The 27,377-nt window shown below is 32.2% G+C and overlaps 1 protein-coding gene across 1 annotated transcript in view; it reads left to right on the top strand.

Moving 5' to 3' along the window:
* LOC140441826 (uncharacterized) overlaps window positions 1–27,377 on the top strand; it is a 41,880-nt gene continuing 14,503 nt past the window's right edge. The window contains exons 1-7 of the mRNA XM_072532764.1: window positions 1–43; window positions 107–162; window positions 617–729; window positions 8,195–12,957; window positions 16,514–17,120; window positions 19,194–19,336; window positions 22,419–22,638. Coding sequence (XP_072388865.1) covers window positions 28–43; window positions 107–162; window positions 617–729; window positions 8,195–12,957; window positions 16,514–17,120; window positions 19,194–19,336; window positions 22,419–22,638 — 5,918 coding nt within the window. The 5' untranslated portion in view covers window positions 1–27. The remainder of the gene's footprint in view (window positions 44–106; window positions 163–616; window positions 730–8,194; window positions 12,958–16,513; window positions 17,121–19,193; window positions 19,337–22,418; window positions 22,639–27,377) is intronic.

Consider the following 27,377-nt stretch of genomic DNA (forward strand, 5'->3'; position numbering starts at 1 on the left):
ATATATTTGAAAACGAAAACAGTTTCTATGAAACGGAACTCTTGTAATGTTGATTTAATTGTGTTCACTTTTTTCACAAAGTTTTTAATCACTTGATGTTTTTTAGATCGTCACAGAATCATGTCTGAGAAGAAAATGGATAAAAAACCAAGTAGAACTTCGGTAAATATCAGTTTTTTTTAATAACTGAATTAATTGGATGCTCAATTTTTTGTAGTACAAAAAATTTCTGTACAAGTTTTTGTATTAGAATCTCCATAACTTTGTCACTATGGAACTTATATATCAAAATATATTGTAACTTGTATATCGTATATACAGATATACAGGTAGGTTTGATTGGGTAATTACCTTTTGTATTTATTCAAGGGTCAATGGAGTCCCAAACAATAGACCACATTCAAATTATGACAGGACAATACAAAGTTTTTTGGTACAGGAAAAATGGCCAAAACCAAATATTTTGTTAAACACCAGCACAAAGCAAATATACCCTACACAAATTGTTAATTTTGATATTGACTTCTAAGAATTCATTTTCCATAATACAAAAACAATTGGATATGTCTAAAATTTTCAGCAAATATTTACTTACTTAATAATTATTTTGTTATAGATATTAAAACCAAGAAAAAGTATAAACCAGTCTGACGTTAATGATTCTAACTGTGAAATTGTTCCTGCCAGAGATGCTAGACGAGTTAGTTTTGCAAGTAGCAATTTTGTCAAGTGAGTATTTGTTTTAATGCTATGCAATTTCAGCAAAAGTTCATGAGCAAAGGCAGTGTCTTCTCCCTAATTTAAAAAAGTAGTTTTCATCACCCTCTTCCTGCCTTCTCACTTCATTTCTACACCTCTTCCTCACTCCACCTCCTTCATTCCTTCTCCCACCCACCATATCTGACTAAAGCTCCTTTAACTAATAATCTTCCTAAATAGTTTATCCAAAACTGTACAAACATTATTTATTTTATTTCTGAACTTTAACAGTTTTACTGAAAAGATATTTATTCGCGATTGAAACTGAATGTAGAGGGCAGGTCGATTGCAGTGTCATGGCCAATATAAATGGTATAAACAAACATAACAGTCTAATGTTTACTATTACTTTTGCATGTTTAGTTTGGTTTAAGACGAGTTATTTTTATCATTTAAAAATGGAAATTAGCCTAATGATATCTTTGAGTATTGTGGTAAAGTAAAGAGACCATTGGTTGAAGAGGAAGCAGTTTTCAAGTGAGGAATCCTTAAATTTTAACTTTAATGTTTGAAACTGGCTTGTGTATTGATGAATCCTATTTTGTGTATACCTGGGAACCCAGAGTATAATTTTCTGTGTAATGTTTGTCTTACTAATATATGCATTATTTTATATTATGCCTTATGTTTTTAATATGTTAATTTTTATTTTATACTATTTTTTGACATAATATGTAAGTACTTTATTGTATATTAACATAAATAAATAACTTGAACTTGACTTTATTGTAAGATAGTTCATTTGATTATATGAAATTAACCTTAACTTGAGATCACCTGTCAGAAAAGTTCATAGCACATGATTTGTCTTTAAAAGATTCCATAATAAATCATGAGGAAAAAACCTCATGATACTATCCCTATATGGTAAGTATTTTATTTCTGTTATTTAAGAAAATAAATTATGTATTCTCATATTCTCAATATGTTATTGACTTAATGATAGTGGTATTTTCTTTTTATTGATTTCCTCAAGTTTTCTAGTTTAGGAAAGAGAAATAGGGAAATGTCTTTCCCTATTTCGCAATAGGGGAGGAACAGAACAATATCGAATTGATTTAAAATATTTAACGTAGTCATAATGCTGAAATTTACTAAAAAAATTTAATAATTCTAGTCAAATCAACAGCTGTCTGGTTTGTTTATACCACTTTTAGTAGTTTAAATTTATTCCACCAGAGGTCAGATACTATGTTTTCAATCGTGAATAGATCTTTAGAAATAATATTAAAAATTAAATAATGTATTAATATTATTATTAACTTATGTTACTTCAATGAGAAGAATCAGTTTGTCTCTATGCAGGGCTCTTTCACGCCGCGACAGCTCGCATCCTGTGTGCCTAAACCTTAAATATGATTTTTTTTACACTAGCCCAAGATAGTGAAGACACGCGTGTTCTGAATGCACAGTGGCAAAATTCGAAAAAGTGGGAGCTACTTGCTGGTTACTTTTGTGCAGTGTGATATGGTTGTGATATAAATATATAAAATGTGTAAAAACTACAGGTTTTAAATCATTAAACCGAAGAAGCAATTTAAGTTTTTTTTTAATTTACAAAAAATGAAACAGAAAATAGACAATTGTTAATAGATTTAAGGAAAGTGCAGAAATATGTTTCTGCAATGACAGATATTTATGTAGATACCAGTGAAGTGGTACTTATTTGTGACTGAAGTGATTATTTTTAACCTAGTCTAATTTTAAGGTTCGATTCCCTTAACTATAAAAATACTTGCTGGTAAAGGTTCGTCAAGTTAATGCTTGAGAGAAAGTTTTCACCTCAACCAAAACAAATGAGGACATCAAAAATTAAAATTGCATTTTAATGAGTGTACTTTGTCACATTATTACTAATTTTCATGTAACAAAGAAAATAGCATCAACAGTTGATAATTTACATACAAAAGCTCCTGAACAAGTGTGTATTTACAAATTTACTATTTTTATTGTGAATAAGCCACAAGTTTACTTTAAAATCAGTTTATTTTGTCGAATTTCTGAAGTAAGTGGAAATTGAAACATCAAAATAAACTTATTTTAAAGTGAAATTGTGGCTTAATTTAACGTCAAATTGTAGCTTATTACCAATAAAAATAATAAATTGAATTAAAGTGCCACAAGAACATAGCTTCAGAACAATGATATTTAGGAAGTATTGAAAGGTTAGGAAAAAAAAATGCGTAATTTAGGTTTTCATCAGAAAAAAATTAGAACTAATCATCGCATTTTAATGGATGCAAAAGCATGGTATACAAAAATTGTGACTAAAATATTTCCATAGAATTAAAACACACCGAACCGAAAACAGGACTTCGTCTTCACCAATGAAAACTATTTGTATTACTTATGTGTACATTAAAGAATATTATTGGAGTGATGACAATCCACCATACAATAATAAACAGACGGACAAAGCTTTTACTAGTAGTAAGTACTAAGTAGTAAAACTAATTGACTGATGCCCACGAGAAGACAAACGCAGCAGAGGATAACCACCAACACGCTGGATGGACGACATTAGACGAATATCCAAGAAATGGCAACAAGAAGCACAGAACCGTGAAGAGTGGCGAAAAATGGGAGAGACCTATGTCCAGCAGTGGACAGAAGAGGTTGCATGATGATGATGACTAAGTGGTCAATAAAAAGACATGAAAATATTGTTAAATATTTCCTTTGACAGTAAAATGCTCCAACCTGACCTTTACGATTAGTTCAAAATTAATAAGCCCAGGTTTGTAAAATATGTGAATGATCATATCGCAAGACAATATGGCTATGAGTTAGAGGCTACGGCTATGAGCTATGAGTATTAAGACTGTACAAAACCGCTTGAAAAATTCAAAACTTGATATTACTTAATGCAATTTAATGTTTGTTTTTTTTTTGTGGAAATTGGTGGGTCAGGTACTTTATTTAATGTGAATTTTAACGATATTTACATCAGAAAAGCTAATTTACAAATTTATAGAAAAGAACATATAACAAATAAACCGCACTATTATGAAATAAATGAACCAACAAAAAGAATAATTGAAGAAAACAAGCAACTATACAGAAAATGGCTGACTACAAACAACGATGAAGTTTATAAAGAATATAGAGAAAAAGATAGAGAAGTGAAAAAACAAATAACACAAAAGAATGAAGAATGGGAAAGAACCTGCTTAAATATTGAAACATACATAGAAAGTACAAGAACTTCGGAGTCATGGAAAGTACTGCGAGGATTGAAACAAAACTCAAAAGAAAAAATTAAATTGGGAAATATACAGGACAAAGAATGGAAGGACTATTACAAGGAACTGTTAACAGAATAAAGACCACAATTCATTGAAAAAGAAAACAGGCGAAAACGAAGCAGATCTCCACAACAAGAAATAGAAATAACAGATAGGGAAATGAGAACGGCCATAAAAGCAATCAAAAATAAGAAAGCACCGGGACCTGGAGGCATCTCACCTGAGCTTATAAAATACGGATCAAAAAAATTACACCGGATGATACAATGGATATTTCAGAAAGCCATAAATGGAGAACAGCTCCCAAAGGAATGGACGGAGGCATATATGACATCTATATTTAAGAAAGGAAATAGAAAACGATGCGAAAACTACAGAGAAATAAGCGTAATATCATCAATAGGAAGATTATATGGCGAGAAAAGATAGGTCAAGCGATAAAAGGCAAAATCGGGGAGGATCAGGCAGGCTTCACGGCAGGAAGATCATGCATAGACCACATATACACACTGGAACAACTGTTGGAAAGAAAAAAGCAAAAAATAGAGATATACATTTGGCATTTGTGGACCTGAGAAAGGCGTATGACTCTACCAAGGTCAGAACTATGGGAGGCAATGTACAAATTAGAAATACAGAGGGAACTTATAGAAGCTACAAAACCTCTGTATAAAGAAAATAAAGTGTCCATTAAAATGGAAACAAGAATCATAGGAGACTTCACCACAACAAAAGGGCTCCTGCAGGGTTGTTCCACATCTCCAACCCTATTCAAAATATACTTAGAGGAAGGCTTGATTACATGGAAAAGAAAATGCGAAGGCATGGGAGTACCGGTACGGAACGAATACCTATATACGTTAAGCTTTGCAGACGATCAAGTAGTGATTGCACAAGACCAAGACGACCTCAGCTACATGATGAAGAAACTACAAGAAGAATATACCAAGACTGGCCTAGATATTAACCTCGCGAAAACAGAGTACCTATCTACAAGTGAAGAAGACATAAAAGATCTACAGATTGATGACAACGTAACAATCTAAGGAAAGGATAAATTCAAATGCTTGGGGTTTATAATCACGAAAAAGGCAACAACAGAGGAAGAAATTACACAAAGATTAGGACAAACAAGAACAGCAATCCGACAACTTAACTTAGTATGGTGGGAGAGACACCTAAATATGAAGACAAAAAACACAGATTTATAAAACATTAGTGCGAAGTATTATGACATATGGGGCTAAAAATTGGATCATGAACAAGAAAAACAGCAGTAAGATAGTAACAACAGAGATGGAATGACTGCGAAGATGCTGCAGATTAACAATAATGGATAGGAGAAGTAATGACGAAATAAAGCAAAGAACATCAATAGAAACACATACTAACATATAAAGAACAAAAAAGACTAAAGTGGTATGGACATGTAAGAAGAACTAGCGACAACAGATGAATAAAGAGAAAAACCGAATGGAGCCCCATAGGAAGGAGGAAAAGAGGACGACCCCGAAAATCCTGGAGGAACGAAGTAGACGACGCCATGAGTAAGAGAGGCCTAGACGATGGAGAATGGGACAACAGAGCGTGATGGAAACGGTTGAGCGAGGAAAGGCAGTGAATACTGTAGAATCCCTGGATATATATAAAAGCTAATTTACATGGGAAATAAAAAAAAGAGGTTTTAACAAAACAACCCATACAACACCTGTTAAACGACCAGATCCATTCAGGGAATCAATTATAATGCAGGAAGTATCCTGTGTGTGGCCACAAAATATATAGCTATCTTCCTGTCAGGTTTTGATCCAACAACGGAAGCCCAGGAAATACTTAATTACCCAAAAGAAAGAAAACTGAATGAAAATGTTATCTGCTATACATAAAAATCGGGACAGATAAGTACAAAAATTAATTTAAAATTACTGTTCCGGAAGTAAAAATACCTCATTTAATGCAGCAAGAATTATGGCCGACATTGATACGATATTGGTACCCAACAACTCAGATGGTACGGTCATGTACAGAGAATTTCTGAAGAATGTCTCCCAAAACAAGTCTTAATGTGGACCCCTCACGGTAGAAAAAAAGAGGAAGACCCCGCCTTAGTTGGAGAGAAGGCTTCTTCTTCTTTCTTCTTTGTCAACCATTTTCCATCCACTCCTGAATGTAGGTCTCTCCCAATTGCTTCCATCTTTCTCTATCGTACGCCAATCTAATCCACTGTTTGCCTGCCACTGTTCTTATGTCATCTACCCATCTTTTGAGGTCTTCCCATGCTTCTTGTTGTCGTCCTTGGTCTCCATTCTAGAATTCTCCGTGTCCACCTGTTGTCATTATATCGGGCTACGTGACCTGCCCAGCGCCATTTCATTTTTGCAATTTCTTCCACAATATCCCTAATCTTCGTTCTACGTCTTATCTCGGTGTTTCTAATCTTGTCTCTTAGTGATATTCCAAGCATGATTCGTTCCATTGCTCTCTGCGTTGTTTCTAATTTTTTAGCAGATTTTTTAGTAAGGGCTACTGTCTCCAAGCCGTAAGTACAAACTGGTACTTTTTCTTTAAGTTTACAGGAATGCAATACATTTAATTTCAGCATCTTAATTTGGTTTTCCTAGTTTGATAACATGACCTAGATATACATAACGTTCAACATTTTCTATGGTATGATTTTGTATTGTTATATTTCTCTGGTCTCGGCTCAGTATTTTTGTTTTGCTGTAGTTCATTTTTAAGCCTACTGCTCCTGAAACTGCATTTAATTGTTGTAACATATCATTTAGTTCTTGGATATTATCGGCTATTAAAACTATCTCATCTGCGAATCGCAAGTGGTTCAGGGGGGGAGAGAAGGCATCAATAGAGAAATGAAAGACATATACATAGAAGAAGACTTATGGATGAATCGAGAGGAGTGGCAACTCCTCTCGATATGACCACAACAGTGTCAAAAGACAGTCTATGATAGACAGCAAAAGAAATTATCAGTAATCCACTTAAACACACGATCAGTGAGAACAAGTATTGATGGCATTAATTTTATCCTAGAAGATCATGATGAATGCTTTGCTCTTTGTTTAACTGAGCACTGGAAACAGAAGAACAACTGAGGGAGTACAAAATGAGGAATTTTAAATTGATCTCTTCATATTGTAGAAGCAGTTCACAGGAGCATAGTGGCAGTGCGGTATACATCAAAGACACATTTATTGCAAAAGCCCAGGAAGATATTTCTAGTTTTTCAGAAAGATGGGTGTTTGAGTATTCCGCTGCAGAGGTGCGAATTGATAAGAAGATTGTAATCCTATCCATCTACCGAACAGAAAACGCACAAGTTGTAATAAACAAATTAAACCAAGTACTTTGTGGTTCAGTTGACAAGGACTGCATTATTTTTCTGGCTGGTAATTTTAACTTAGAAATTCTGCTTGAGGGTGCTCGGTGATCTTAGGATTAAAGGCGAGAGAAACCTGTAGAAGCCGATTCAAATCACTCAGTATACTCACTTTCTTAGTCATCTATATATTTGAATTTATTATTTTCCTCTTTAAACATTTTACTTTGTTTTATCACCTGCTTCCAAATCATGAATATAATACAAGAAGCCTTAATTTGAATTTCCCACTTCACAGATTGTCTCTAGAGAGAAGTTATTTGTATGCGTGTGTTAAATTTCACAATAGTCTACCATCTGACATTCAACGGAAAACACACTATAGAGCTTTTAAAAGAAAGGTTTTTCACCACCTAGTTAACATTGAGCCCTATAATGTAACGGAGTGCCTGGCCTATTATTCTCCCTGATCAGCATGTTTAATTTGTAATGTTAATATATTTTAATCCGTAATCCGTTAATATGTATATTTTTTTATAATGTATATTACTTTACTCTACCATACTAAGTTAAAGAAAAGAGTGGAATAAAAGAGAATTCAGTCAGAGAAGACCGAATTTTTTTCATTTTCCAATTATCTTTGATTTCATCGTTTTCTTGTTAATTGGAAGTTAAAAGTCCATAACAAGCAATAATGAGGAATCAAAAATTGTATCCTCATTGTAAATAAAATAGTTATACTAAACTGTCGGACAAAACTTATACTTCTTTTCTATGAGCTGAGCACTTCGCGACTCTTCGCTATTTTGGGCTAGTGTAATACGTTGGTATTCTTATATTTATATATTTCTAGGCCATTTGTTGCTGATCCCGAAAAAAATACTATATGGGATAATACATATGAAGAAGAGGTAAATCATACAGATTCAACCAGTGAAACTAAAGGATTTTTGGATACAAATTCTGTAAATGCACTCACATTTAATGATGAGAATGAGGAAGTTAGAGCAGAGCCATTTTTTGTAATGACACAAAATACTTCAGTTAGATCTGTGAGTATAAATATTGATGAATGCAACAAAGAAAATTATGTACCATCAATACTGAGGAATCCATTTGTTGCAGAAGGTAGTATACATGTTAATGAGAGTGTATTTAAAACGGAAATCAAGACTTCAAAAATTCAATTTACAGATTTAATCGGTATGCAAACTCAAAATCAGGAAAATGCTATGGACCTGACGTGTATGCCAAGTATTTTACCAAATAACAATATTTCTCTTGAAAATACAACGCAAGACATGGAACTTACAGATATTTCTTTAAAACTCACAGATTTTCCACTAACTTCAAATTTATTTTATTCAAATACAGTAAGAAAGTTTGAATCTGACAACAAAGAAAACATCGTTGATTTAAAGCATATTCCTATAATTCCAGATAATAATTTAACAAGTGTATTATCAACAACTAACAATACTCTAGCAAAAACTCCCAAAACCATGAAACCAGTAGAGATCATACCGAAGGCTCCAGAATTTTCTCAAAATTCAGAAGTATTTCGAAAAAATAAGGTCCAAGAATTAGATCATATCAATACTGTAGCCTGTTCAGATATGCAACTCACTTGTAACCATTCAAGAGAAGATATTCCAGAAAAAGATTTTGATAATTCAGAAATTAGTATGGAAATTACCTCGGACATACTCGTAGATGAGAGTATGAAAAATGTTGGAAATTCAGGAACGAGCATGCAACTCGGACAAATAGTTTCAACAAATGATAATGGTAACATTCTGGAGAGATCTTTAGGAAATCAAGACGTAAACCTTAGTTGTTCTAATAATATGAATATTGACACGAGCATGCAAATCACTTGTGCTATTCCATGCACGGATCAAACAATTTCAAGTAATATGAATGATACAAAAAAAGATATGGATACTAGTATGCAGATTACGTGTGTTTATCCAGAATCTAACAAAATTATTAAAAGCTGTGAATATGCTAGTGGGAACTCTGAAAAATCTTCCGGGAATACTACCAAAAATAATATTGACGCCAGTATGCAATTTACATGCGTTTTGCCGCCCACTAGCCAAATAATTTCAAATTATATAAATGATAATAAAAAAAATATGGATACCGGTATGCAGTTTACTTCTGTTTGTCCAGAAACTGCTAAAATGAATAAAAATCCTGCATTTGCAGATGTTGGTTGTAATGAATCGTATAAGAACAATACCAATAAGAATATTGACAATAGTATGCAATTAACCTGCGCTTTTCCACCCACTGGTCAAATAATTTCAGATCATATAAATGATACAAAAACAGATATGGATAAAAGTATGCAGATGACTTGTGTTTACCCAGATACTAGTAAAATCATTAAAAACTTTGCTGATTTGGGCAAGGAAAAATCTTCTGAGAGTATTACCAATAAGAATATTGACACCAGTATGCAATTGACTTGTGTATTTCCACCAACTGGCCAAATAATTTCAAATCATATAAATAATACAAAAACAGATGTGGATAACAGTATGGAGATGACTTATGTTCATCCAAATACTAGTAAAATCATTAAAAACTTTACTAATGTGGGCAGTGAAAAATCTGAGAATACTACCAGTAGGAATATTGACACGAGTATGCAATTTACCTGCATTTTTCCACCCACTGGTCAAATCATTTCAGATCATATAAATGATACAAAAAAAGATGTCGATACCAGTATGCAGATGACTTGTATTCATCCAGATACTAGAAAAAGCATTACAAACTTTGCTAATGTGGGCAATGAAAAATCTGAGAGTACTACCAGTAAAAATATTGACACGAGTATGCAATTTACCTGCGTTTTTCCATCCTCTGGTCAAATAATTGCAAATAATATAAATGATACAAAAATAGGTATGGATAACAGTATGCAGATGACTTGTGTTCATCCAGATACCAGCAAAATCATTAAAAGCTTTGCCGATGAGGGCAATAAAAAACCTGAGAGTATTACCAGTAAAAATATTGACACGAGTATGCAATTTACCTGCGTTTTTCCACCCTCTGGTCAAATAATTTCAAATAATATAAATGATACAAAAAAAGATATGGATAACAGTATGCAGATGACTTGTGTTCATCCAGATACCAGCAAAATCATTAAAAGCTTTGCTGATGAGGGCAATAAAAAACCTGAGAGTATTACCAGTAAAAATATTGACACCAGTATGCAATTTACTTGTGTGTTTCCACCCACTGATCAAATATTATCAAATAATATAACTGATACTAAAAAAGATATGGATAATAGTATGCTGTTTACTTGCATTTATCCAGAAACTGGCAATATTATTAAAAAGTCTGCGTATGATGCTGTGGGTTGTGGTAAATCTTCTAAGAGTACTTTCAGTTCGGATACTGACACCAGTATGCAATTTACCTGCGTTTTTCCACCCACTACCCGAGTAATGCCAGATAATATAAGTGATATTAAAAAAGCAAGTACGCATTTGGTAGGTATTTATCCAGAACCTGCTGATAATAATATTGACAATTTTTCACGTACTAACAAAATAGTTCCACACAATATAAATCATAACAACAAGGAGATTGATACTAGTATGCAGATTAGTTGCAAATACCCAGAATCCGACAAAATTGTTAAAACTTCTCCAAATAAAAAGATCACTACTAAAATTTCTGAAGATAATACCAATAAGAGTGTTGACACCAATATGCAGTTAACCTGTGTGTTTCCACAAGCTAAAGAAGGCATTTCAGATAATGACAAATCTATAGTTAGCAAGAGAAATATTAATGGAACATTGTGTGATATGACTATAGATCAAACAGCTGGCGTACAAGCAACATTGTGCGATATGAGTATTGATGAAACACAGAATTTAGAAGGTATAGCAGTCACTTATGTCGTTTCCAATGACGGTACCAACCAGAAAATAATAGATAATCCTAGCAAAAGTGAGTGCGACATGAGTATTGATGAAACACAAAATTCAGAAGGTATAGCAGTCACTTATGTCGTTTCCAATGATGGTACCAACCAGAAAACAATAGATAATCCTAGTAAAAATGTAACGACTGGAAATGGTACAATTATTTCAGACAGAGTTGATAACGTTATACCAAATAAACAAGTAAGCGATGAAAGATATTTTGTACCTATTAAAAAAACTAAATTTGCAGATGAACTAAAAATAAATAGAAATATTTCCTATACTGACCAACAACATACAGGAGTTGATGAATATAAGAGAAAAACTCAAGAAAAATGTTTAGAAGATGGAACAATATATAAAACCGAAACTAAAAAGTCTTGTGAAGAAGCTAATATGTGTAATGAACACAAAATATTACCTTCAGAAATTGATGAGGATTTTAAAGTACAACTAAAAGAGACCGAAGACAATTTTGCGGGCACTGAAATCAAAGAAAATATGGTGTCAAAAATAATAACTAGATCTAGAACCAAGTTTCTTAAATTTCGTGAAGAATTTAATTCAGCCAAACGAAAACAGGATAATACAACCACAAATTTAACAGAAATTAAAGACAGTTCAGTACTTACTCAAAGCAACGAAGAAGGGATCCCGAACAAAAACGATTTGACAACTCCAGTAGAAGTGACGACAAATGCTCGAAGTAAAGATCTTCAATTTTGTGAAGATTTTAATTTAAAGAAACGTGTAGAGTTGGTGAATAATGTTGCCGAACACAACACCAACGTGAACATTCTTATTGGATCGTCACATGTAGTAGCCAGGTCTAAGCATGCATTGCCACAACCTAGTGAAGAGTATAATTCAAAAACAAATAAAATCAATAATTTGGAAGAAGATAGAGAAATAAATTTAACAACAGCTTCAGGAATTGTAACTAGATCAAGAAATAAAGTATTGGAATCGTGTGATGGTCTTAAGCTGAAATATCATGAAGATCGCCATAAAAATGATAATACAAATATAAGAAAAAACTCTAGTTGTATTCCATATGGAAGGGGTGATCATGTGTCATTGCCCAATAATGACACAATGGACGAGACTATTAAAACCAGTGTGACAAGATTAACAAGCTCTACAGATAAAGAATTTACTTCAACTGGGGAAAGTAGTTTAAAAACCAAAGAAAAAGAAAAAATAAATGCAGATCATCTAATAATTCCTAGAATACAACAACAGTTTGGTCCCAATGATACCACTTTAACGGTATATGAGTCATCTTTGTTCAAAGAAACTACGGTGAATTCAAATGATTATCAAAATACTCACGAAGTAAAATCTATAATTCCTACAAACAACCAAATAACCAATAATCTTTCTGATCGCGCCAGTAGCGCTGGTAAGCCAGCTTTTTCATTTGACATTTGTCGTAGCAGTACTTTAGTAAATAGAAGTGACATCAAAGATGATAATGAAATAGTCGAGACCTGTAACCTCAATAAAGAAAAGATAATGAGATTAAATTCAGATGTTTTACGAATAGACGATGCATCTTCATCATTCGCTTTGATGCTAAGTAATAGTCCTTGTCTTGAATATCCAGGGAAAAAGATTTATTCCACATGCACTAGACCTCTATTTGGCTTCAACAGAGATGGTAAGTACGTACGTCTTAAATGTATAATGTATTTCTTAATGTTTGACAGCACGCTAAACTGTAAATCAGATAGAAGTAAGCCAATTTATTTGAAATAAAAAATTCTAATGCACGAACAATACAATCAGTTGAAAGAGATTTCTCTTTCAGGTGTTCTTCATGTTTCACTTTTAAATAAGTTTATCGCCAGAATTAATAAAGAATGTACATTCTTCATATTGGTCTTTCTTTGGCTGTCAGGAGATATTGAAATCTGTCAAAAAATGTCGTAATAAATTTGGTACGAAACATATTGTTTGTCCACAAATATATATTTATCAATATAATATCGATGTAAAGCCGATGACCACCCTCTATATATTCGCGTTTTGAACGAGCTGTACAATAATGGCTCTTGATTCTCGGAATAGAGTTAATATGATTCCTGGCGTCGTCCTTTAGAGATGGATTAATCTGGTGGTGATTATTGTGTTTTTCTGTAAGGTTTTGATTCTGAATACATTATACTTTACAATTGTTCTTTTTCACAGAAGTTGTGATGTTTTTTCGGAAATGTGTAGCGTATTCATAAAGAACACTTTTGCATACTCTCTTACATTTAATATTTAGGCAAGTAGTATGCGTGGTTAAAATTTCAAGTTAACGTACTCTAACGATATGAATATGTAACGATACTTTGGCACAATTTTAGTCATATTAGTATAAATAAATTGTCTTTGTACTTTTAAATCTACAGACTTCCAAAACTCATTAAAAATATTTAGTGTTTCTTGCATAGTTAAGTTTTTAAAATAATGTAACTGGCACTTATCAGAACAAACCGGTCCCATTTTTTTTCTTCAAATTTTCTCCTAAATTTCGACAAGGATGTAAATGCCTTACCACTGCTTCTTAATAATTTTATAATGTTTCTCTTTCATATATCTGGATTTGCTTTCCTTTTACAACCTATTCTTTCATTATTTTCATTTTCAATACAAGAAGATGACGTATCGCCACTCGATAAGTTAAAGATCTTAGTGTTAAAACTGTCAGGCTGTAAATCAAAATTGGGTGGCTGAACATCAATGTTTTTGTACTAGATATCAAGATATGAACATTCTACAGTCGATTTATTAGGATAGTTTGTTATTAGAACCAGAGGGTCCAGGTTTTGAAGATAGTTGATTCTATTATGATGTGAGGAGTTTCATACACTCTTGTCACGGAATAATCACTATCCTTCGTGGATTAGTGGTAAGAATTCGACAAAGACGTCGCAGACGATTATAGTTCAAAACCCACATGTGGTTTTCTTTTTTTTTATAATTTGAAATTATGCAGAGATCGTTTTGCTTTGAATCGTTAGATTCACTAGACATTTATTTCAGTTTTTATTAGAAGTGTTTATAGTAAAACATGAAAATCTTATTGAAAAAACAATGTCGTACTGTCGAAAATAAAGTAATAATTCTTCAAACATAAAAGAACGTTCTAAATAAATGTACTTCCAAAAATATTTAAATAGGTAGAAATTCTATAAAAATAAAAAAAAATTATTCTAATGAAATGTATTTACAATAAATGTTCGAATAAGCCTCCATTAGCAGCAGAACAATATCCCAATCTATTATAATATAAAAGTTTCGTCTAACATTAGTTAATGTTTCTGGACTAATACCTCTCATTGAATTAGAGATCTTTTCTCTTAATTCTTGGAGAGAATTAGGCCTATCGTCTTCAATTCCATATAGCTTGGACTTGATATATCTCCACATAAAAAAAATCACAAGGTGCAAGATCAGGTGATCTTGCAGGCCAAAAAATATCTCCGTGGCCACTAATCAATCGATTAGGAAAAGTCGCACTGAGATATTCACCGACGATGCGAGAATTATGTGCGGGACAACCATCGTGTTGAAACTATATGGAATCGAAAGGTATTGGTAAATTACGAAGGGCTGGGACAATTTGATTTTGCAGAAGTTCCAAGTATTTCCGCCCAGTCAACATACCGTCTATAAAAAATGGACCAATGACATGATTCCCTATTATGCCTCCCCAAACATTTACTTTTCGAGGACGCTGGGTACGAGCGACATAAATCTGACGAGGATTTCCTCAAGACCAATACCGAGCATTCATTGAATTGTGACGGCCCTGTAATGAAAAAGTACATTCATCGGTGAACAAAACGTTCTCTAAAAAATGTTCATCTTGATGTGACATTTCCATTGCAGTTTGACAAAATTCTAAACGTCTATATTGATCCCCAGAGAATTGTTCGTTGGATTTATGAAGTTTATAGGGACGGTATCCATGTCTTTTCAAAATTTTACCTACTCTAAATCTTGAAATTCCATATTGTTCTCCGAGACGAGATGTTGATTGGGTAGGATTTTGCTCAATACTTGCACAAATTAAAGTGTCCCTTAGTTCCAAATCTGGATTTACCAGATCACATAAGAATCCATAAGTAAAAAAAAATACGTATAATAGACTGAATTGTTGATCGTGCTGGAGCCGGCCTATTTGGAAACATATTTACAAATTATTGTCTAATTATGTTGTCTGATAATCCATTCACATGCCAGACAACAATTTGCACTTTTTCCTCGACCGTTAAAACCATTTTCACGAATTGTTTTTTCAATAAAAAGTTTCTGTTTACCGTGCAAAAACACTTCTCGGTATGTTATTATTTTTGATGGCTTGATGATTTGGTTAGCTGTAAAGCAGGCAGCTGTTCGCGCGCATCCATTACAATGTTGTTAATTGTTTTGAAAATCATTACCTGTACAGAGGAATTGATATTAACACTGAGAATTTAGTGATGGATTTGGCATTAAACAGTCTTAACCGGATTATTTTGCAATCACAACTGAAGACTGTAAGACTGAAATTGAATTATTTTGTATTTCTATTTTTTAACATTGGAATAAGAATAAATTGTAAATAATGAATTTTTCGAAAACTTTTTACCTAATATGTATCATATTTTCTATTATTTTTTGATTGACTAAAACAAAAATTTTATCCTTGGTGTGAATTGAACCTCCAATCTTCTTGTCACTAGACTACGTCTCTAACTATTACGCCAATTTCACACACAATTGTTTTAGAATAGAACATACCTACCTTTAGTTTAATCAAATATTTCAGTTAAGTTATTTTTATTATTAAATAAACTTAAAAATTAATAATTTAAAATCGCTAATAATTAATGTTTTTTACTATAATATATCTTAATTTATTCAATGATTTATTCTAACATCAGAAATTATTAAAATAAAATATTTTCGAGGTCATCCGTATAATTATGACTGAAGTGAAATAGCCACGTCAAGAACTAGCTTTATCTCATACTATCTCACAACTTAATCTGTCTTCTATCCTTTCCGCTATTTTGCCGGGTGGTAAGACACTCATCACTGTATAATATTTTGTTATATAGAGTATCACCTAATTTTGAAGTATTATATAATTTAGTATCGAAAATGTTACTTTATGTAATTAAAACAAAATACACGAACAAGTTGCATTGCTTGTAATTTTTTAATACAGATAATTTTTTTAGAAAGCACTACTGAAGAATATTCCAGAAATGAAATAAATCCAGTCCTATCAAACGAAGAAACAAAAACATCAATTGCTAATATGCAGTTGGCACCAATTAAAAATTCAAGTAACACTCCTAAAAACAAAAGCTTGCTTTTATGCGACACTAGCCCCATAATCGTGGATATGACCATTGATGATGAATATATTCAAGAGACTGAAAAATCAATTATAGATAAACTTGAAACTCGTCTTTCAAACTCTTATACGCAGCCTCCTTCAGAGTACAGTCGTTCTCTGGAAAAACTTTTAAACGAATTTAAACAGTGCTTAACCATGCCAAAGTTGGAAATTTCGGAAATTGACAATAGTTTAATCAAGAAATTAGATGACGCTTCGAAGAAAACGGAACAATTATTAGAAAATTTAAATTTTTACAAACGAGATGTTGTAGATTTAGAAGAATTGGACAAATTAGAAAACTTTGGAAGCTCTAGTACCAGCACATTTAGCGATGAAATTTTAAGTGTAGACTTTGTCAGCAATAATACTGGAGAAGATACGGGATGGGATGATATGACAGTCTCTAAAAGCTTAGAAGATAAAATAAAAGAAGCAGCTTCAAGGTAAATTAATAATTATACTAATCTCACGGTGTTTATCAGAATCAAATATTGACTGTTTTAATTTTTTTTAAGAACTATTGTCGCATATTGTGCCAGCAAGACCTTCTCCTCGTGCCTCTTTTCCTAGTTCTTCTCTCTCGCCAGCTCTTTCTATATTGCCAAAATCGTTCTTCTTTTACTCTTTCACCTATTTTATCTCTAAACGATCTTTTATATCTTCTTTTTTCTTCTTTCTATCGAACTTCATTCTGAAATTTTGTTTATTCAGCATTCTAAGTCCGCCCTTCTGATATGTCCGTGTCTGAGTAATACTTTTTTCTCTATACATCTAATCGATTACATCTGAATTCATGCTCATACATTTCTTAATTTAATGTTATGTTGTTGCTTCTGTTAAGTATTCCGTCTTGCTTAGGTTTGCCTCCATTCAATTTCTTGTGTATTCCTGGTCTAATTTTAGTCCAGTGTACCACGGTTAAAATATTCCATCAAGACGCATCGATTTTGATGAAGTTTTAAAATCTACCCTATGCCGAAGTGTGATTTTATATTGGCGGTGGAATCCATGTGTGGAAATAGCACATTTTTTGGCTGTAGGCTTTAAAGTTAATAATAAGGCCTTTTGTGGAGATTCCCTGAGTCCTCTATCATTCAACCTGATTATGGATGAAATAATAAAAAAAGTAAGCGTTAAGAAAGGATACCAAATGGGAGAAAAAAAACTTAAAATAATCTGCTATGCAGACGACACAATACTACTCTCTCAAAGTGAAGACAATTTACAACTTATGCTGCACCAATTTAATATAACCGCCAGAAAATTTAACATGTTAATTTCACCAAAAGAGACAAAATGCATGGTTACAACAGCAAATTTACTAAGATGTAAATTAGAGCTGGAAGTTCAGATCATAGAACAAGTGATAGAGTTTAAATATCTAGGCGTCACATTATCTAACTACGGAAAGCTCGAAACTGAAGTGGAAGATCAAGTGAATGATCAAAGACAGAATTTACACAACAGTCATCAGACCAATAATGACATACGCGGCAGAAACACGACCTGACACAGAGAGGACAAAAAGGTTGTTATAAACAGTAGAGATGAAAACAATTAGAAAAATTGATGGCAAGATACTATGGGACAGAGCTAGAAGTAGGTAAGAACTGTGTAAGAAATAGAAGAGTAGAATGGAACGATCATATAAGCCGAATGACAACAAATAGAGTAGTAAAGACTGCAAGAGACTGTTCCCCAAAAGGAAGACGATCAGTAGGAATACCACGAAAACAGAAAGAGTCATGTTTACATAAAAAGAAGAAGTTCTTTGATTTATAATAAGTTCCGCTCCATCTTTGTGTTAACTTTCATTATTTCTATATACGCTTGTGTCGTTTCGATCTGTAAATTTTCTCCATTCAGCCCTGTCCCAATTTTTTATATGATGCATAATAGTTTCTCCTATCTCCATTTTTAGTCAGATTGTTTGGTATTGCTTCATGGCCTTATGAGTTTTGAATGCTTTTAAATTCTATCGGGAGATTATTTCAGTGTGCCCTCCGCATGGTTCTCTTGTTTCTATGTTGTTTTCCATACAGTTAGCAGTTTGTAGTATTCCTGCCATTCTTTTTGTTTGATTTGGCTAATTCCTATTTTACTTCTTTTTTTAAGCGACATAAAGATACGCAATCACACTGAATGGTTCCTCCAATATTTTATTCTATCTCAGCACTAGTTTTGCCCCATAGTTCATTCTTTTCATTTGTTCTCTTCTTTTTTAATCCCCTTTACAATTTTTTAGCATTTTTTTAAATTTTAGTCTGGTTCCCGTTGTATCTTTCAATGTTTATAAATATAGTGGAATTCCATCCATGTCATCAGTAGTTTGTATATCTTTATAAGTATATCTTTATAAAACTTTCGTGAATTATATTATGTAGTCAACGATGGGTTTTAGTTCCAAGAATTCTCCGAGAGTGATTTGACTGTATCTTAAACTACATATTATCTACTACAAGTAACATTTAGTTTGGGCCTGCGGAATATTGGAATTAATTTAGTGTTTGTTTTAGGTCTGAGAAGTATTGGCAATTTGTAAAAGCAGATGATGAGTTTTATTATTTTTATACATATTATAGATTAGTTCCCTTTAAAGTGAAAGCGCATCCAGATTCAGGAATTGTGGATAAAATTTATACTTATACTAATTTAATAGGTAGGTTGTTAATATATAATTCAAAATACAATATTAAATATTAAACTAGTTGTTAGGTAATGTTTGATCAAAATAATTTTTTATTTAAAATAATTTTTCGTTAAAGAGAATGAAATGTTGTGGATTACACAACAATTAATTTTTGTACCAAACCATCTCATACGCGCTGAAATGCATAAGCCCAAATTTTAGAAGTTATATTGAAAAAATCATATACCGTATCCTAGAATATCTTACAAAATCATATATGTTTGAAGCATAACGTATTGGTAATGGTAAATGGTTAATCTCTTTTGATTCATAATGACTAGATACATCTTTATGACATTTGCGCATTTGTTGTATATTTTGCATATAATTGCTTTTTCTACTGTTTTTGCATATTTTGCAGTATTTGACATATTACAGCATTTATTCTACAAAATCTGATTACCGAAATAAAATTATTTAGAAAAATAAATAAATTTTTATAGTTTAGTAATACCGGATGCTGATGAATCGCTCCAACCGGACAGTAATGTATCCTCTCATCCCTTGCTAGCTTTTTGAACCACCTCCAGGATGGTCCTGCAGTTGGTTGGTGTTCCTATTCCATCTCCTTTCTCGACCATCTATTATCAATTTGTTGGCTTTAATTTGGACATGTTTACCTTTATTTATTTCATCTTTTGTTATTCTTCGTATTTCCTTCTGTATTTGTAATTCCCTTCTGTCATTAGATCATTGTTTATATATATATATATATATATATATATATATATATATATATATATATATATATATATGTCTTTCTTCTTTGTTTGGTCGTCTGACTAAACATGTTTTATCTCCTAGTTTCACTGCTTCTTCTATATTTGCGGTAATATTCAGCTCTTTTGTCATAAAATTTCCTATTATCATTATTTTCTTTTCTTATTCTATCCAGCCTTTCAAGGCGTCCTTTTGTATCATTCAGGTCCTTTTTGATTTGTTCATTTTCTTTCCGGATTTCACTATTCTCTTGTTTTTGTTCTGCTAGTTCATTTCTGAGTTCCCTCATTTCTTATCTGTATTGTTTTTGTTCCGTTTTTTACTTCAATTTTTAATTTTTGTAACTCTGTTGTTAAATTTTTTATCATATTTAGTATTTAATCTATTTTATTTTCATCTCTGTGACTTTTAACTGGACTTCTTTGCACTTTTTTACTGGGACCAAACAGCAGTTCCTGTTCGTCTCTATTTCTTTTCCAATTGTCATCTGATGTATTATCATCTGAATCTATATTTCTACTGTTACTACTTGCGATAGAGCCCACCTCCCCACCCAACGCGTCGAAAGAAGATGGTTCTCTCAAGCAGTAGCTTGTAGGAATTTTTTTTACGTTATCTTCCTTGAGATATTAGACACAGTATAGGTAACAACTATTAGATTTTTAAACTATTATAATGGAAACTAAATCTTTGCTTGCATTGGCTTCCCTTTTAATAAGACGCCGGCAACAACTGCCACAGCTAATAGTAAGAAGAAAAACATCAGACGCCTTTGGGCTCGCAGGTGGCTCTTTCGAAGAAATAGTTGACAGGGTATATCAAAGTTAGTGTTTGTATTATACCAAATTAAAAATAATTAATAAAGAAACACAACTAAAATTATTACGACTAAGAAGACAGCTAATATAAAACACTAAACTAAGAATAAAATAAACTAAATAAATAATAAAAGAAAAATACGACAAAATAGCACAGATTAGACAATAGGCTCAATATCAATGTAACAAACAAAAAATAAATAAATACCTAAATAAAGGATGTTGTCTCTCGGTAAGGGAATGTTGCTGAATTGACATAAGGATCAGGCGCGATATTTAAATATGTTGGTGTTACCGGTATTATTACCGAAAATCATTGATTTTATCATGCGGAATAGGTACTAAAAACTATAAACTGGCTATTTAACAAAAGATCTCGGTTATCTCTTGAAAATAAACAGCTTCTGTACAAAGCTATACTTATACCAGTTTGGGCATATGGGATAGAACTATGGGGCTGTAGTAAACCTTCAAATACGAAGATACTTCAAACATTCAAAACCAAAATACTCCGTATGATAAGTAAGGCTCCATGGTATGTATCTAACCAAACACTTCACAATGATTTGGACATCCCATTATTTAAGGACATAATAAAGAATCACTCAATACAATATAAAAATCGCACCACTGATCACAACAACTTATTGTGATATATGATAAATAACTTATTCACCCAACCACTTGCCGAAAGAAGATTGAAGAGTATGGCCAGAAGACCTACCGCAATAATACTTAGAGAACCGTCACTGGACGGTACCTTACTCACGTTAATTCACTTACAGACTATTTACTTATTACTCTGGAGTCGGACCAGGTTTTTATTGTAATTAGATCAGACGTTATAGTTTCATGAAGAGTTGCAATATTAGAGTTGCTCCAGGTGATATTGGTGTCATCAGCAAAAAGGAAAAGTAGAGGACCCAATACTGAACCTTGTAGTACTCCACATTTTTTGATGTCGTACGTTCATCGTGTAGATTGTCTACCTCTACTTCTTCTGTCAGCTCGTGGTCTCCACACCGTTATTTTTTGGGTCCACCACCCGTCATTCATTCTGGCCACATGGCCGGCCCAGTATTTCTTCGCTTCTGTACAGAATTCGGGTTCTTTCATGTTCTAAGCTATTTTCTAGTTATTATATAGATTTTATTGCATATCTATATATTTATTTCAACGGCCTTTTTTTATCGCATCTTCTTTCCTAAGCGAGAACGTAATAGTTGTTTTCAGAAGTGAAGTGAAAAGTTTGCCATTTTATATTCGCGAATTGTGGTGTTCATTTTTATTATGCGTTGGCTAATTACTTTTCAATACTTTCAATCCATTTCCAATAAAAATTGGGACCCTTTGCTAAGCCCTTTGATATTCCACTAAAAAAGTGATCGTAATCGACTTAATTGTTTTCAGAGCTTTTTTCAGGTTTTGGTTTGTTTCCTTTGTTTCTTTTGTACAAAAGCGATTAGTACAAATATACATATATTGATTAATGTGAACATTTTTTGGTCTTTCAGAGAATGCCAAACTACTTTCTTGCTACAACTCAAAATTTTTGCTGGAAAAGTTGAAATACGAGAATTTATTACTAGCTCTCGGTGGAAAATTTGATCTCCTCACTTTACTTGATTACGTCTCTATTTGCATGGAAGAAGTAATTGATTTTTCCACGGAATTTAGGAAGTTAGAAGCGGAATATGGTCCAACTCACAAGTTTAGAATGAATTCTGAGTCAAGGTGAGTATAAATATTTAATATAGATGAAGTTTAATAAACATTCATCTTACGTTATTGTCCTTGGTAAACAACGTGCTGTAGGGATGCAGTTTGCTTCCCTACAACTGTACTACTAAATATACTGTACAAAAAGTGTTGTCTTTTAATATCATTTATATTAAATAAGTAAATTTAAACTACACGCAAATTTTAAGAACATAGTACAGAAGTTGCTAAACTTATATATTTAAGATTAGTATATGTGAAATAAAATCATCATAATATCCTATAAAATTTATCTTTACAAAGTTGAAAGTAAGTGTAAAACTTATACATTATAAATTACCTCAGAAACAAAACAATGTGTTTAATAGAAAATACTTCTTTAGAAATTGTGAATCTAGTTCTGCAAAATCTTTTCTAATACATAATTCACAATAATGTTTCCACAATTTCTCATTGAAATTGAGGGAAATTGTCTTCTTCTTTTTTCCTTTTTATGATCCTAAGTAAATGGGTTTCTTGTTGATCTAGATTATAATCTATAGGAAATAAGACTCCATTTTCTATGGTGATGTTATGAAATAGGTACTGCTGTTGCTACTATTACATTCATAGTCACATTCATTTTATAAAAAATAGTACAAACCTAAGAAAGTCCCCAGCTTCAAATTTTTGTACGCCACTATTATTAAATGTTGTTTGATCATGTACAGAACCCAGCCATTTTGAATGGTTTTCTTGTTGATCTAGATTATGATCTATAGGAAACAAGACTCCATTTTCTATGGTGATGTTACGAAATACTGCTGCTGCTAGTATTACATTCATATTCACTTTCAAATTTAATCTGATTCGATTTTTAAAAATTGGGAATCATCGTTTCAATTCCCTATATTGCCTTTCCACAACATTCCTAGTTCGTATGGGGGATTTATTATACAGATTATCTGCTTCTGTTCTAACATCTTGTCTAGCCATGTCATCAAACTATAACCACACTGATCAACTATAAAAAATAGTACAAACCTAACAAAGTCTCCAACTTCAATTCTTTTTATGCCACTTTTACTAAATGTTGCTTGATCATATACAAAACCCAGCCATTTTGCAGCAATATTACTAATTTTCAAACTAGTCACTGATTTTTAGGACAAAAATTATTTTTCATAACGATATATTTCTGCATTTGCACCTCCATAAGAATCTATTCGTATTAAAGTACAAATAACTGCAGCTATGCTTCTTTGAAATCATAAAATGGTATAAAACTCTTCTTCAACTTGGACCAGTTCATCACTTATTTAATATATTTTCAATTCTTGAAGCTGTACTCGATATACCCGTATAGTCAGGCTACTGGTATTTGCATTTTGCCAGAAGCAAAAAATATTAATTTTAAACATAACTGTTGGACTGGTGTAACAGCTTCTCCCATAAAAATAAGTGCTGATTAGTATTTTCTCTTTATAAATTAGAACATTAATGCTTGTTAGTTTGACTTTTTAATGATTTTTTATCCACCAATCTTAATGTGATGACAAGTTTTATTATATCTTAATGATATTACTTAGCTTTTTGTTACGAAGTATACAGTAAGGGTATAAACCCTTACATTGTAATGTTATATAGAATATCTTAAATCATATATGTTGTCAAAAGTGGGTCATGACACGAGCAGTTATGTTTGGATTACATACAATTATTTTTTATATACAGCCCTGCCTTATATCACGTAGATTCCAAGTCCGATAGGGTAACCCTGAGAGAATATATAAAACGTGAAAGAGATTTACTATTGGATTATTATTGTATATATACTGTTCGAGATGTGTACATAACGTAACAAACTCCTCGTAGACCTGTAACAATGTACGTGTATAAATTTAAATAAAAATATATGGGAAAGTTAGTGATTTTCTTGAGTTCGAGAGTTGGCCCTTTTTATCTCTTAAGGACCAACGTGATAGAAGTTTTATTTAAGAAAATCCACAAGGAAAATAATTCCTGTAGCTGGCTGTATACCACGTATAACAAAAGAGGTTAGTCTTTGTATGTGGGTATATTTTATTTTATAAAAACCCTTAAAAGGGCAACATTACAAGCACGATTGTTTTCGGAACAACTGTTCCATCATCAGGTTAAAAATGCCTAAAATAAGTATAAACCATTTAATTACAGCAAACGTGGTTTAAAATTTTGACTAAGGTTAAAAACAATAAAATGGTTATACTTACAGGTTAACATGCCTGAGCCACCAAAATATTTGGGTAAAAACCCTTTAAAATGAAAAATGTTACCAAAGATTGTACATGATGTTTATAATATTATATGATGTTTAATATTTTAATTAGATTTTACTTCAGGTAACATACACCCATGCTTAAGTGAGTTCCAGTGTCTGGAGAGTAAACCTCTTCAAACGGACTACGGTTGGCAACTGATTGATGAAATACTCACGAACGGTGTCAAAACAAAATGTCAATAAACCATGAAACAGTGTTATTTAAACATTATATTACTACAGCCAAAAGATTAAAAAACTTTGATGATGTTAAAATGATAACAGTAATCCAGGTGTTGGGATTTAAAAATTTTTCTATAATTATTTAATATTGGATGTAAAAGATGTAAATTACTGGTGTTGTTGAAGGTCATGTTTAAGAGGATGACGTATGCATTAGGCAGCTTATGTTACTCTTTATCGTATGGAGTGTGGTCTAAAAGGTGTAATTTGTGAAGAATTAGCTGAAAAATATATAATTCCTTCAGCCGGAAGATTTTCAATCACTTTTTCTCAATCTATTGGACTCACTTATATTAAAAAAAAATTTTTTACGATACTAGCAGTATTAAACAATTTCATCCACTTAAAAAGTCTTACATTAGCTACAAATATATACTATTTATTTTTCCTTGTCCTAAATGTTAGCAACATAAAAGGACATTTCCATATATTTCAGCTAATTCTTCACAAATTACACCTTTTAGACCACACTCCATACGATAAAGAGTAACATAAGCTGCCTAATACATACGTCATCCTCTTAAACATGACCTTCAACAACACCAGTAATTTACATCTTTTACATCCAATATTAAATAATTATAGAAAAATTTTTAAATCCCAACACCTGGATTACTGTTATCATTTTAACATCATCAAAGTTTTTTAATCTTTTGGCTGTAGTAATATAATGTTTAAATAACACTGTTTCATGGTTCATTGACATTTTGTTTTGACACCGTTCGTGAGTATTTCATCAATCAGTTGCCAACCGTAGTCCGTTTGAAGAGGTTTACTCTCCGGACACTGGAACTCACTTAAGCATGGGTGTATGTTACCTGAAGTAAAATCTAATTAAAATATTAAACATCATATAATATTATAAACATCATGTACAATCTTTGGTAACATTTTTCATTTTAAAGGGTTTTTACCCAAATATTTTGGTGGCTCAGGCATGTTAACCTGTAAGTATAACCATTTTATTGTTTTTAACCTTAGTCAAAATTTTAAACCACGTTTGCTGTAATTAAATGGTGTATACTTATTTTAGGCATTTTTAACCTGATGATGGAACAGTTGTTCCGAAAACGTTCGTGCTTGTAATGTTGCCCTTTTAAGGGTTTTTATAAAATAAAATATACCCACATACAAAGACTAACCTCTTTTTTTATTTAAGGTTTGTTCAAATATAGACATACAATAACATTTTAAACAAACTGAAAAAGAAGCTTGTCAGAATTTTGAGGTTATAATGTATAGTTGACAGATTTCTACCTATTTAAGTTAAAGTTTGGTCGTAGTAGGTATTATGAAACTGAAATTCACACTTAAAGTGGACTATTAATTTATTTAATTTTCACTTTCAATTGATTATGATATCGGACGTTATTAAACAGATGATTTTACATTGTTGTTAATTGGATGGGATGACATTTATGACTTGACAATGATAATGAATTTTGATGTTCGAGATTCGTTACGTATTGAATTTTAGTATCGATCTTTTATTTTTCTGTTTGTTTGTTATATGTTGTATTTTGTTACTTGTTTTTTATGTAGTTTTTAACTTAAACCTGCTTAGAGTGACATGATGATTATAACCGAATTGATCGAGAGGAGTGAATCAATGTGAAGACCTGCTATTCTATGACGCTATTCGTGACACTAGTTCCGTGACGCTCGCCTCAGTATTTCACAATAGAGAAAAAAGTAAAATACAACGCCAGTATAGAAGCTTTGCTTCAATAAGTTTTGATCGTGATACTCGAGAATGGATGCCAAATCGTCAGTTTGTCTTTAGAGAGAAACACTGATCTGTTCGACAAGTACATAGAATTATTCATAATATACACCAAGGATTAGAAGACAAACAGTTTTGCACCACCGTATTTCCGTATGTCAATCAAGCCTTTGGCAAGGAGTGGACACATAATTATTATTCAATTTAAAGAGATAAACAGGTATCTTTCCATCACCTATTTCAAATTATTAGGATCTTGTCTAAGTGGCTGAATTTAGAACAAAATTCAATCAACATTCATCACACAGTTTTCGTATGAAATCTGGTAAAGACCTACCAGAGATCTAAGAGAGTCATTAATATTTATTATCGATAAGTGTCTACCGCAAGGTAGCGGGGGACCGCCCCTGGACAGGATCTTACAGGATAGGATATTTGTCCGTCCTCCATATTTGTAGACAAGCAGATTCTATAATCACTTGGCGTTTATCGATCGTTTTTATTTTAAAA

This window comes from Diabrotica undecimpunctata, chromosome 5, assembly GCF_040954645.1.
Source record: "Diabrotica undecimpunctata isolate CICGRU chromosome 5, icDiaUnde3, whole genome shotgun sequence".
In the NCBI taxonomy this organism is placed as follows: domain Eukaryota; kingdom Metazoa; phylum Arthropoda; class Insecta; order Coleoptera; family Chrysomelidae; genus Diabrotica; species Diabrotica undecimpunctata.